This window comes from Mustela nivalis (genome assembly GCF_964662115.1).
Source record: "Mustela nivalis genome assembly, chromosome: 18".
NCBI classification, from domain to species: domain Eukaryota; kingdom Metazoa; phylum Chordata; class Mammalia; order Carnivora; family Mustelidae; genus Mustela; species Mustela nivalis.
The window spans coordinates 55,956,995-55,970,933 of NC_139037.1; the positions used below are offsets into that span (position 1 = coordinate 55,956,995).

At 43.7% G+C, this 13,939-nt stretch overlaps 1 protein-coding gene across 5 annotated transcripts in view; it reads left to right on the forward strand.

Annotated features, from left to right (window-relative positions):
- LOC309852960 (caspase recruitment domain-containing protein 8-like) overlaps positions 1-13,939 on the forward strand; it is a 71,888-nt gene that overhangs the window by 51,421 nt on the left and 6,528 nt on the right. For 2 of the 5 annotated variants that reach the window (XM_082710525.1, XM_082710526.1), the window contains 7 exons: positions 809-927; positions 2,545-2,667; positions 4,246-4,404; positions 9,487-9,542; positions 10,097-10,247; positions 10,611-10,834; positions 10,905-11,167. In XM_082710525.1, the coding sequence (XP_082566651.1) occupies positions 884-927; positions 2,545-2,667; positions 4,246-4,404; positions 9,487-9,542; positions 10,097-10,247; positions 10,611-10,834; positions 10,905-11,167 (1,020 nt within the window). In that variant the 5' untranslated portion in view covers positions 809-883. Of the gene's footprint in view, positions 1-808; positions 928-2,544; positions 2,668-4,245; positions 4,405-9,486; positions 9,543-10,096; positions 10,248-10,610; positions 10,835-10,904; positions 11,168-13,939 lie in introns of those variants that run through there. The other 3 variants (XM_082710527.1, XM_082710524.1, XM_082710522.1) reach the window with 3 other exon arrangements.

Here is a 13,939-nt window from a genome sequence, read left to right on the forward strand (position 1 = left end):
ACAGGCCAAAAGATGGGCCTCTTGGCGCCAGTTGGCGAAGTTGTGAATGCCAGGAAAAGTTTTTGAAGCAAATGAAAAGTGCTATTCTGGGGAACACATGCACAATAAGGAAGGGAAACACCCTTATTGCTGATGTGGAGAAAGTTTAATGGTCTGGATGGAAGATCAAAGCAGCCCCAACATTCCCTTGAGCCAAAGCCTCATCCAGAGCAAGGCCCTGCCTCTCCTCCATTCTCTGACTGAGAATGGGGCTGCAGAGGACAAGTCTGAAGCTAGCAGAGGTTGGTTCATGAGGTTTAAGGCACAAGGTCATCTCCATAACTTAGAAGTTGCAAGGTGGTGTGTGCAAAATGAAACTGTTCTTCTTTTTTGTGTTTTTTTTTTTTCTCCAGTTTTTTGGTCCCACTATGTTGTTGCAAAACTCTCCTATGGATTCCAGATGTCTTCCAGAGATGCTTTTGTTTGTGGATAGCTGGGTATTTGTTGATTTTCACCAGGGGGACGGAGGCTGGGTCTCTTCTGCCGCCCTCTCGGTGATACCACGTCTCTGATCTGGGAGTTATTTCTGTATCTCTTGTATGTGCACATAGAAGGTTACATAGAAAATAAAATAAAATAACTTTTTAAAGTTCATAATCTTCTGTGGGTCTCTCTTGTAAGCGCCTAGCATTATGGAAACAAATCAACTGATCTATTTCTATTAAATGGACAATAGGCAATTTGGGCTATGGTGTGGAGATAGAACAGCTAATATTTATCTGCAAGTTCTTCCAACTTATCTGAATACAATAGTCTTTTATTTTCTTAGGATTAATAGAGACATAGCAGAGAGAGACGCACCAGCTGATCAACAGGAAAAGATACATTTAAGGAAGAGATCCAGATGTCCTCTGACAGATCCTGGAGATGCTGTCTGATATGGAGAAGGTATGTATCTATCCTTTGAGGGCTCTTGATGGCTTTTATTCCTCTGTATCTCATTGTTGTTCCATGAAATACGGAGTACTGTGGCCTTTTTTTTTTTTTTTTTAAGAAAAGGCTCTGCTTGTATTTTTTAATAAGATTTTATTTATGACAGAGAGAGAGAGTACAAGACAGGCAGACGGGTAGAGGGAGACGGAGACGCAGACTCCCCATCAAGCAGGGAGCCTGATGTGGGGCTCAATTCCAGGACCGTGGGATCATGATCTGTGCCAAAGGTAGATGCTTAACCTACTGAGCCACCCAGGCATCCCTCTGCTTACATTTTCACTTACTTGTTTTTTACTTATTCATGCATCTCATCAAACCAGAAGGGAAAAACCTGCCTGGGCACCCAGATGTATTACGTAGACTTCTTCTCTCCATCGTGGGGTAATATGACCTTGACTCTGACCACACAACTTCATACCTGAGCACAAGCAAGTTTATGGATATTCCTCCAGCTCTTTCTCTGACACCATGGCCATGCTTTTGACCACCCCATGGCACCAGGCAAGCCCACTAAGCTCCATCCATGAGTCCTTCTGCTCCTCCCCATCAACATGCTTTCAGAGGCTCATGTCTCATCTGTGACCAATTCATGCACATTTTTGCGTTGTCTTAGAACTTGCAGTAAATGAATCGGACCAAAGATTCAGCTACTATTCCCACAGGCCAGGGAATAAGGAGGATCACTGGAGTGAGTTACTTTCTCTGGGAACACAATGTTTTCTAGCTTGGATACTAAGTAATATTACCCTTCTATGATTACTCATCACGAGGATTTGGGTTTTATCCTTATTTAAAAGTTGGAAAACGGATACTTAATCCAGAGAGTAAAGCCACAATTTTGTCCCGAGTGTAAGTTCTAAGAAATGGCTTTGCCAGCCTGTGGACTTTTTTTTTTTTTTAAGATTTTATTTATTTATTTGGCAGAGAGAGATCACAAATAGGCAGAGAGGCAGGCAGAGAGAGAGGGGGAAGCAGGCTCTAGATAGAGCAGGGGCTCTATTCCTGGACCCTGAGATCATGACCTGAGTCAAAGGCAGAGGCTTTAACCCACTGAGCCACCCAGGCCCCCCAGCCTGTGGATTCTTGTCTCTTTGGTCTCTGTAGTCACGACCAACTCACACTAAATATAGAGCTGTTGCTTTGGGGGAAGTATAATTCATCCAGTGTTGTGCAATTTTGTAAAAGTTCCCTCCTGTTTAGGACCAGTGAAGGATGGCATGAGAGTCAGGGACTTCTCACACCGCCTACATTACTAGTATGTGGTATCGTTATACAAGTTATGTACGGGTCTGTAGCCAGTCTTCACAGGTATTATATATAGATGTGATGGACTTAAAGGGCTGAGAGTCCGGTGAGGCATGCCCCCCGAGATGCCATCACTGTCTGCTGTGCCAGGACAGAGGAAGGGTTAACAGTGTGATGTAAGTGGATCCTGGGGCGAACATCAGAGAATGCCTCTCTGAAGATGGAACATCCAATTTGAGCTACTTCCTTTCCACCACAGCAAAGAGACCGTCCCATCACCAAGTTCCTTGCACACAACCAAATTAAAACTCCCTTGTGTCTTCCCAGGCTGTGCAGGTGCTGCTGTTTTGGAAGCACAGAGGAGCCGTCCCCAGTGCCCAAGGACATGTCAGGAAATGTGAGGACGTTCAGGCACCGTTCTCGGGCCCAATATTTTCATTCAGGGTATAGGTAAGGGACACCATATTCAGTGGGGAAAAGTGAAAAACTTCGGACCTTGTCCCTCTGTCTCATAGAGATTCATGAAAAGCAAAGACATTTAGATTATTTGCGTAAAAATCAGTGTATTTCTTCCTTTTCATCATTTTAACTTTTTTTTTGAGATAGTTTAAGACTCATGGGAAATAGCAAAAACAGTAAAAAACAGTAAGAACAGTATAATAGGAACAAAAAGTACACTCAGCTTCCCAAATGATAATATCTTTTATCACAATAGTCATTGTCAAAATCAGGAAATGTACATGATCCAGTACTATTCACTCAGATACAGACTCTGTCTCAAGATGATATTTGAGAGGCTGGAAAATGCTGCTGCTGAACACAAGAATTCCTCAGTCACTTCATCCATCCACCCCTTCTCAAAGATCCCCTTTATTTGATTGAACCAATGCCAGATACTGCAGTGCCAGTCTCTAGTCAGCTGGCTGGAGCAGATGATTAAGGTCAAGGCCATCAATAGAACTCTTGCCATGAGAGACATATTTCATAACTATTTGTGGTGTTTGGGTACTTGTGGTACCACAAACAGTATTTGGTCATTTGTGGTGTTTGGGCACTTGAACGAGTGACAATCTGATTTTCAAATTTAATTAAAACTTAAGTTAGTTTTTAAAAAATATTTTATTTATTTGTGAGAGAAACGCACACACGGACAGGGGATGTGGCAGGCAGAGGGAGAAGCAGGCTCCGCACTGAGCAAGGAGGCGGATGGGGGACTCAATCCCCGGGCACTGAGATCATGACCAGAGCCAGATGTAGATGCTTAGCCAACTGAATCCCCCAGGTGTCCCAAAATTTAAGTTTAAATTGGCACATGTGACTACTGGCTATCATGTTAGCCAGTGCAGGTGCTGGCCCAAAGGGCGCTCTCTGGCTCCTAACCCCAATCTTGATCTCAGCAGCCAAAGGAGACCAGAGACCAGCTCTCAAGCATGAAGAAGAAAGTACCTAGCTTAGGGCTTTCCAGTTCCATATCTGGATGAGGATCCCCAGTGGAAGAAGAAAACGAGACTGATATCCATCGTTTCCCTCCCTCTTAGCATCCTCATGGGTCCCTCACCACATGGAGACTGGAGGTAGAAGAGGAGCCTTAGTACTACATGGGTCCTTACAACACATACATAATCTCACTGATGTCCTGGAATTTTAATCACAATAGAGTCCCATTCTCTTGGACACAGTGATGGATGAAGGCAGAATATAAACTAGGAATCTTCTCCTTACAATCCTCAACAAGGTCACTTAGATAAGTGGCCTATCATGAAACAAAACCTTACAAGTACTAGAATTTGAGAATTGACTGGGTTCTGCTTCCCCGGGATGGAGAGAGCAATGTGGAGTGGGACACAGAGACATAGCTGAATCAGTTATAAAGAGGGTGAGATGGAGTCATGGGGCTTGAGAGAAGGTTTTCCTAAAGATAAAACATGGGGTCTAGGGCTTTTAATGACATAAAGTCATGCTACAGAGATCGTCCTGTCACCAGACTGCCATGCTGTATTCATAACGTAAGTTCCTTCTGTTTTCCAGTGAATGTTATGATGAATCAACATACACTGGTTTTGAGACATGGAACAAGGTCGTCTGGCTTTCTCTTCCCTCATATTCTGAAGAAGTGATAGCAGGAGAGCCAACACCACGCTGCAGGGGTGTTACTGAGTCTCTGTCATGGGAGGGAGCTGTTTCCAAGTAAGGGGAATGATTTCCAAGTAAAGGGAATGATGGTGGTATTGGATTCCCTTCCTTGATATCACAGGGGCACAGAGAATCAGGGGATTTGGGCTATTGATACAGGAATCAGGGGAAGAATGAAAGAGCTTATTCAGTCTTACCAACAAACCCAGAAATTTCTGAAGGAGGACAACCCCCTCTTCCTTCAGGAGGGCGTCTTGAGAAGCTGCACACAGAAAGGCAGCAACTATTGCAAAGATCACTGTGTTGTTGGCTGAGCTGGGAATGAAGTCAAGTAACCAGCTTAGTGCCTGGGAAACTGACTGCTGATGAGGAGGAAGGGCGGGGTGGGGGAGGGGGTCATGAAGTGGTGTGCTGGAAAATGTTCAGGGGGAGGGGCGAGCATTTGCCAATTGCTGTGGGTGACTACTTACATCATGGTGGATTTCTAACTACCAACATGCTGTCCCTGAACAGGACATTGGAAATAGTTGTGCAGTAGCCCAACATTACAGAGTATTTTCACCACTCAGATACCATAGATGGAAATAACTTCAAGAGAGCAGAGTATGGTGGTGTCTTGCTGACTCAGTCAGTGGAGCACGCAACTTGTGATCTTGGGACCCTGAGTTCAAGCCCGACTTGGGTGTGGAGATTACAAAAAAATGAATAACTAGACTTAAAAACAAAAGAGCACAGAGTATAGTAAGAGATAGTAAAATAGTTAGAAAGTCCTAAGTTTTCAGCATTTATTACCTTTGCTTGTAATATAAGTCTATTTAAATGAAAATTTTATATAATTTTTAATAACCATGTTTAACAATCTACTCACAGAGTTCCTGGTAAATGTAACAGTCAGATCCCATGACATGGGATGGGCTGGCTCCCGCTCACCAGCTCCTACCTCCTAAATCCCAGCCTCAGCCACCCACTGGGACCAAGGGTGCAAAAGCACTGTAAGAGAGCAGAAGGCAGGGCACCTGGGTGGCTCAGTGGGTTAAAGCCTCTGCCTTTGGCTCAGGTCATGATTCCAGGGTCTTGGGATCGAGCCCCACATCGGGCTCTCTACTCAGCAGGGAGTCTGCTTCCCCCCACCCCCCTCTGCCTGCCTCACTGCCAACTTGTGATCTCTGTCTGTCAAATAAATAAAGTCTTTAAAAAAGAGAGAGAGAGAGAGAGAGAGAGAGAGAGAACAGAAGGCAGTGTATTTCCTCTCAGTGTTTTCCATGGGGCTGACATAAACCATGGCTGATTTTGTAGCCTCAGACAAACCACAAGACTTAAGAGGGCAGGTCAAGGTTCTCTCCCATGACTTGCCCAAACCCTTTTGAGAAAAGAGCTACAAATTCTTTCTTTTTACTCCATTTCTCTAAATATGCATTTTTATTAGCTTAGTCTATGTATAGTTTCTCTGTGAATCCCCTTCATGCTGAAATGAACAGATATATCAAGGAATTTATGAGGAATTCATGGATCAAGGATTATACGTATAGAGCAAGAAATCAAGAGAATCTAAGAAAACATCAGTGAAAATAGATGACATTTCATGATCCCATGGCATCGATCATGCAATAACTACTGTACCCCCAGAAATCAGTGCTTCTGTCCTCTTTCTATTTTTTTAATTTTTATTTTTTCAACATAACAGTATTCATTGTTTTTGCACCACACCCAGTGCTCCATGCAATCCGTGCCCTCTCCAATACCCACCACCTGGTTCCCCCAACCTCCCACCCCCCTGCCCCTTCAAACCCCTCAGATTGTTTTTCAGAGTCCATAGTCTCTCATGGTTCACCTCCCCTTCCAATTTCCCTCAACTCCCTTCTCCTCTCCATCTTTCCTTTTCCTCCATACTATTTGTTGTGCTTCACAAATAAGTGAAACCATATGATAATTGACTCTCTCTGCTTGACTGATTTCACTCAGCATAATCTCTTCCAGTCCTGTCCATGTTGCTACAAAAGTTGGGTATTCATCCTTTCTGAGGGAGGCATAATACTCCATAGTGTATATGGACCACATCTTCCTTATCCATTCGTCCGTTGAAGGGCATCTTGGTTCTTTCCACAGTTTGGTGACCGTGGCCATTGCTGCTATAAACATTGGGTACAGATGGCCCTTCTTTTCACTCTTCGATATCAGCCACAGCAACTTCTTTCAAGATATGTCTCCAAAGGCAAAAGAAACAAAAGCGAAGTTGAACTTTTGGGACTTCATCAGGATCAAAAGCTTCTGCACAGCAAAGGAAACAGTCAGCAAAACAAAGAGACAACCCACGGAATGGGAGAAGATATTTGCAAATGACAGTACAGACAAAAGGTTGATATCCAGGATCTATAAAGAACTCCTGAAACTCAACACACACAAAACAGACAATCATATAAAAAAATGGGCAGAAGATATGAACAGACACTTCTCCAATGAAGACATACAAATGGCTATCAGACACATGAAAAAATGTTCATCATCACTAGCCATCAGGGAGATTCAAATTAAAACCACGTTGAGATACCACCTTACACCAGTTAGAATGGCCAAAATTAGCAAGACAGGAAACAACATGTATTGGAGAGGATGTGGATAAAGGGGAGCCCTCTTACACTGTTGATGGGAATGCAAGTTGGTGCAGCCACTTTGGAGAACAGTGTGGAGATTCCTCAAGAAATTAAAAATAGAGCTTCCCTATGACCCTGCAATTGCACTACTGGGTATTTACCCCAAAGATACAGATGTAGTGAAAAGAAGGGCCAATACATGGGTCTTCCCAGGTACAGTTGAGTTTGGGAACCACTGCTATAGGGGCAATATTCTACCCATGAGTCAATTGCTAATTCAGTGTTTTTGTTCCAACAGTGATAGGATATCTGTCAGAGCCATTTATGTATGTATGTATGTATGTATGTATGTATTTAATTTTAGATTTATTTATTTTTACCAAATGGCCCCAAATGTTTATTTGACTAAATTCTATTTCATTCAAGGTCATTGAGCACAATGACCTTCCCTGTTTATTAGACTCCGGCAGTTAAAAACACAAACAAACAAACAAAATAAATTAAAAAACGGGCATCCTCATCCAGAACAGTTCAAATGCCAAGGGTGAGGGTAGTTTAGTTTTAATGTAAGATAAATACATATTTTTTTAAAAGGCCTGTGTCTTTCTGGCCTTATCAACTCTCAGTTCTGATCACTAAATATAGACAAATTTTCCAAAAATCACTTCTTTGCTTCTCCAAGGTCTTCAATACTGTCATTATCTATATCTGCAATTGCAGGGTCATAGGGAAGCTCTATTTTTAATTTCTTGAGGAATCTCCACACTATATCTGGCCACTTTTTCCTTCTCCTCCTCCTCTTCCTCTTCTCATCTTTTTCTTCTTTTTAAAGATTTTTATTTAGCTGAAAAAAAGAGATTTTTGTTTAGTTGAGAGAGATAGAGAGAGAGCACAGAGGGAGAATGAGATGGAGAAGCAGGCTTCCCACTGAGCAGGGAGCTTGATGAGGGCTTGATCCCAGGACCCAGAAATCATAATCTGAGCCGAAAGCAGATGCGTAACTGACCCAGGTGCCCTATTTCATTTATTTATTTATTTATCTTTTTTTTTTTTAAAGATTTTATTTATTTATTTGACAGAGAGAGATCACAAGTAGGCAGAGAGAGAGAGAGAGAGAGAGAGAGAGAGAAGCAGGCTCCCTGCCGAGCAGAGAGTCCGATGTGGGACTCGATCTCAGGACCCTGAGATCATGACCCGAGCAGAAGGCAATGGCATAACCCACTGAGCCAACCAGGTGCCCTCATTTATTTATTTGAGAGAGAGAGAGAGCAGGACCAGGGTGAGGGACAGAGGGAGAGAATCTCAAACAGACTCCCAGCTGAGAGTGGAACCCAGCTCGGGGCTCCAGCTCACAACCCTGAGATTGTGACCTGAACCAACATTGAGTCAGATGTTCAACAGACTGAGCCACCCAAGCACCACTCTCTTTGCTTCTTTAAGATGAGTTTTGAAAGTCACAAGGCCATTGTGACTCCTGTTACAGCTTCTTCCTCGCTCTAGGAATTTGGGCGATCCTAAACTTTTGTGATACCTTCTTCTTTGTTTGTTTTGTTTGACTCCTTCCATATCTCTTCTGCCTTTTCTTCTCTTCCTCTTCCCCTCCTCTGCCTTGACCCTCACTAAGTGCAGCTTCTTGTTTCTGTGAATTTTCTGCAGTAAGTTTTGCAAACTCTTTTGGAACATTCTTCTCTAAGTGCTGTCTGCATTTAGCAACTTCGGGCAAATACACTCAGTTCACGCTATTGGTAGTGAACAGACTGCATGGTAAAGGATTCGGGGTGGGTAGTGTGCATCTAACTTGCCCTCAGGTATAGTCCCTCAGATCTCCTTGGCCATGATGCCCACCAGATTCAGAAATCCCAGCAGTCATCTCCCAAACCCAGATGGGAGCCCAGTTCCCTGCTGCTTTTGCTTTTTGCACTACCACCAGCTGAAGTGACACACATCGAGTCAGGGCAACTTAAACAAGAAAAGTTAGGTGTGACCACTTTGGATGCTGGTTTAATAGGAGAAGACATAGAATGGCCAAGCCACATTTGATCTGAGAGATCCCCTTGGTTCTACTCTTCATATATCTGGTTAAGAAACCACTTTGTCCAAGTCATTTGTTTTTGAGAGTCTAATGGACTGTCCAGTAGAACTTTCTGTGATGATGGAAATGTTCTCTTCTGCATCAGCCAATATGGTAGCCATTTGCCACAGGCAGGTATTAAACACTTGAAAAGTGGATAGTACAGCTGAGGAGCTGGATTTTAACTTAATTTAGTTGAATTTAATTTAATTGAAAGTCTCAATGGCCCCTCCTAGCTAGTGGCCATTGTTTGGGAAAAAGAGCTTAGTTATTAATCACATCCCCTTCATTTCATTCACTGAATTGATTTATTTGTTATTTTTAAAGATTTTATTTTTAAATAATCTCCCAACACCCAACATGGGACTCAAACTCATGTCCTTAAGATCAAGAGTCACGTGCTCCACTGACTGAGCCAGTCAGGCACCCCTTGTGAACTGATTTCTAATCATTCACTTATTTTTGACACTCAAGGGCCCCAGGCAGCAGTGGATCAGAAAGCCAGGAATCTGCACAGTTACTAGAACCAGGTAATTGTCTAATATAGGGTGAAGCCAGAGCTGTGTAGTGGGCTGGTGGAAATGTCCTGTGGTCTCCAGGTTGTGAGGGGAAAGGCTCTCCCAGCTGGATGACGGAAACACTCAGGGAGCCAGGGTATGGTCTGGGTGTCTCAGGTTGGATTGTGGGTAACACCAGGGTGAAGGGATGTGCCTTTGCCCCTTCAGCTTTTGTGCTTGTTCCTTTTATGGACTTGCATTTCCCCTGACAACATTAGGTATTAGCTGTGCCTTGGGACCATGTAGAAATTTACTTGCTGTGGTTCCTGCCTGAGGCGAATATTGTCCCCCCACCAAAGCCATGCAGCCTGGTTACCTTTTTAAATTGGGGGGTGCAGTTTCAGTAGTAACCAAGAACATTCTTGTGCCTTTGTCTGGATTCAAAGAACAACGCCCCTTTTCTTCCCCCTCATACCCGTCTCTCTGATGTCTGGGTTCCCAACAGGACATGTGCAATTCACAGGACACCTTCAGATCATGCCTTTTCTAGCAATCCACATCTGACACATGCAATGTATATTTTTTAGAAGATACTTTCTTGGAAGAGGAGACACTAGTGCCCCTCCAGGCTCCTAAACTTTGTTCTGGGGTTGAACCAGCTTGTCATAATTATCGGTTTCTCGGGCCTGAAGGAAAGGTGGATATGGAGTTGATTGATAAGAGTGCAAGCAAATACAGGTAAGAATTGAAGATGTTGATTGTTTCGAGAGAATTCTCATATAAAGGAAATACATGCTGTGTGATATTTACACGTATGCACCTACGTGATAGGGTACGTGATCTATCTCTTAAGACATCAGAAATTTTGTCAATATTCTCTGTATTCTAGGCACTGAGTCAGTATTTTCTACCTATGTAGAATACAGAGAAATTGGGGGACAGAGAGCTTCATTAACTCCCCAGAGTTTTCAAATGTGGTGAAAGTCACAGATGGGTCTTAAACCCCTATCCACCCCAAACTTCACATTCCTCTGTACTTTTATTCTCTAAATCAAAGTCCTGGTCTTCTCCCAGCATGACTATTACTCTGGCTCCTTTCAGCGTCCACTTCCCCATGGCTGGCTTCTATTTGTGGCCAGCGACACGCCTCGGATTCTTGGTAACAGCCACGGTGACCGTGAGGATAGCGTTGGATTCTTGGAGTCTACACATGAAGTTACAGCAGGAGGAGCAGTGGATGGTGGCAGGCCCACTGTTTGATATCTCCGTGGAGCCCCAGGGGGCCATCGCTGAAATCCACCTCCCTCATATCATCTCCCTGCCAGGTAAGGAGGGGAGAGGGGGCCGTGGGGATGGTGGGATCATTGTCTGATGGCCTTTGCGGTTGTCTTTCAGCAAATGAGGTCGATATGTCTTGGTTCCACGTTGCCCATTTTAAGGATGAAGGGATGATCCTAGAGGCGCCAGCCCGAGTGGAGCCTTTCTATGCCGTCCTGGAAAACCCCAGCTTCTCTCTGATGGGGATCCTGCTGAGATGCGCCAGTGGGGCTGGTGTTTCGGTCCCCATCACTTCCACGGCACTGCTCTATTATCACTTTCACCCCAAAGATACTAAATTTCACCTGTACCTTATCCCCAGTGACGCCTTGCTGACGAAGGTAAGGCTGGCAGATTTTGGAGAAGTGAGAGTTACATTTTCAGCTTATCACCTTAGACCTTCTGTCTCTGTATTAAATAGAAAATGTAAGACAACGGCTTTCATTGATAGAAGCATGACTCCCCCTCCATGTGGTCGATCGGCAGGTGCTGACTCTTGAGTCATAGGCAAGAATCTGCAATGGGAATTCAGTTCTACTAAAAATGGAGCTGCCTTTTCTGGCTTTTATGGAGAAGGAAAAAGGGAGATAAGACTTACACAGACTGGCAGAGGGAGTCATGCAGAGATTTCACTGTAGATTTTGAAGCTAATAGTGCCCAATTTATATGCTACCCACCTGCCCCCACACCCAGTACACATACACCCCTCCAGAGCCATCCTCCTCCTGTGCAGGGACATTCCCTCCAGCACATTCGTGAAAGACTCGGAGCCTCCCCACCCTTTCCTCGGTTACTGCTGAAGCAGAGGCGCTGGTCATTGTCACCACAGAGCTCATGGTTTCTTCGATTGAGTACCTCTTCTCTCCCTTTAGCCTTGGTAGAGAGGTTGTTGGGGAAGATTCATTTGATTTTCTTAAAATTGGTGAATTCTCCTAGAACCCAAGAAGAGACAGGTGCATGCCTGCTGGTCATTAGCTTTGTGAGTAACTGCAAGTATTTAAAATACAAGAGAAAATATTTTAGTCTGGATGCCAAAGATGACTGTTCCTGGGGTACACAGAGAAAGAAAACAGCAGAAAAAAAAAAAAAAAAAAAAACAAAGAAAGTCATTTGTGGCTCTTCCTTTTGTTCTGGAAACTCCCTGGTTCCCAGCCTGGCCCATGCTACTCCTTCTTTCCTGGACCCCGAATCTCACACAATCACTTGCTCCTACTTTATTGATTCAGTAGAATCAATGAGGTGGAAATGACCTCACTTTCCTGTCACCAACTTGTAAATCTAATTCTCTGCTGGACTTACTCCCCTTGGCTCCCTCCTGTGAGGACAAGGCTACCCTCTATTTGCATGAAGCCAGGGTTTGAGACATGTCCAGGATCCCTTTCTCTCTTGCCTTTCCCAGGAGGACACCACACCTGGACGGATCTTCTCTCATGTTCTTTGTCAGTCTCTCTTATCCTGGCGTCCCATTTCCTTCAGCCACCCCAGATGAACGCTAGCTACCGTATTACAGAGATGCTTTCCTTCTCCTACAGTTTTCATTTTTCTCTTCCTCTTTTTAAAAACCTTTTCATTTATTTTATTTTATTTTTTATATTAACATACAATTTATTATTTCTTTCAAGGGTACAGGTCTGTGATTTATCAGTCTTATATATATAATACCCAGTACCCATTACAACACTTACCCTCCCCAATGACCATCACCCAATACCCCAATCTCCTACCTTTTCCTCCCCTCCAGCAACCCTCAGTTTGTTTGAGTCCCTTAGGGGGGCTCCTGGGTGACTCAGTGGGTTAAGCCTCTGCCTTCGGCTCAGGTCATAATCTCAGTGTTCTGGGATCAAGACCCACATTGGGCTTCTGATCAGTGGGGAGTCTGCAACCTCCCACACCCACCACCCCTGCTCTCTGTCTGCCTCTCTGCCTGCTTGTGATCTCTGTCAAATAAATAAATACAATATATTTTTTAAAAGTGTCTTAGGGTTTGTCTCCCTCTCTGGTTTCATCTTGTTTCATCTTTTCCTCTCTTCCCCCATGATCTTATATGGTTTCTTAATTTCTACCTGTCAGTGAGATCATATGATATTCATCTTTCTCTGATTGACTTATTTCCCTTAGCATAATACCCTCTAGTTCATGTTTTTGCAAATGACAAGATTTCATTTTTTTGATTTTTTGATTTTTTGATTTCATTTTTTTTCATTCGTGTGTGTGTGTGTGTATAAATATATATTTGGATATATATGTCCTTCATCTGTCAATGGACATCTGGGCTCTTTCCTTAGTTTAACTATTGTGGCCATTGCTGCTATAAACATTGGGGTGCAGGTGCCCCTTCGGATCACTACATTTGTATCTTGGGATAAATACCCAGTAGTGCAATTGCTGAGTCGTAGGGTAGCTCTATTTTCAACTTTTTGAGGAACCTCCATACTGTTTGCCAGAGTGGCTGCACCAGCTTGCATTTTAAGCAGCAGTGTAAGAGGTTTCCCTTTCTCCACATCCTCACCAGCATCTGTCATTTCCTGACTTGTTAATTTTAGCCATTCTGATGGGTGTGAGGTGGGATCTCACTGTGGTTTTGATTTGTATTTCCCTGATGTCGAGGGATGACGAGCACTTTTTCATGTGTCTGTTGACCATTTGGATGTCTTCTTGGCAGAAATGTTTGTTCCGGGTCTTCTGCCCATTTCTTGATTGGATTATTTTTTCTTTGGGTCTTGAGTTTGATAAGTTCTTTATAGATTTTGGATAATAGCCCTTTATCTGATTAGACATTTGTAAATAGCTTCTCCCATTCTGTAGGTTGTCTTTGGTTTTGCCAACTGTTTCCTTTGCTGTGCAAAAGCTTTTTATCTTGATGAAATCCCAATAGTTCATGTAAAGTTTGGCAGGCAAGGTAAACACAACACCAGGCAAGGTGGGCACAAGGCAAGATTTATTAAAGGCGCTCTCCGGTGAAGTTTCAGGGCTCAGGAGAAGGGGAGCCAGGAAAGTCACGCCCGGAAGAGGTGGGAACCCTCAAGTGAGGTTCTGTGACTCTGGGAAGCCCAGTAGGGGAAGTTGCACTGGGAGAGAGTTGGCAGGGGTCTTTTATTGGGCCAAGGTAGGGC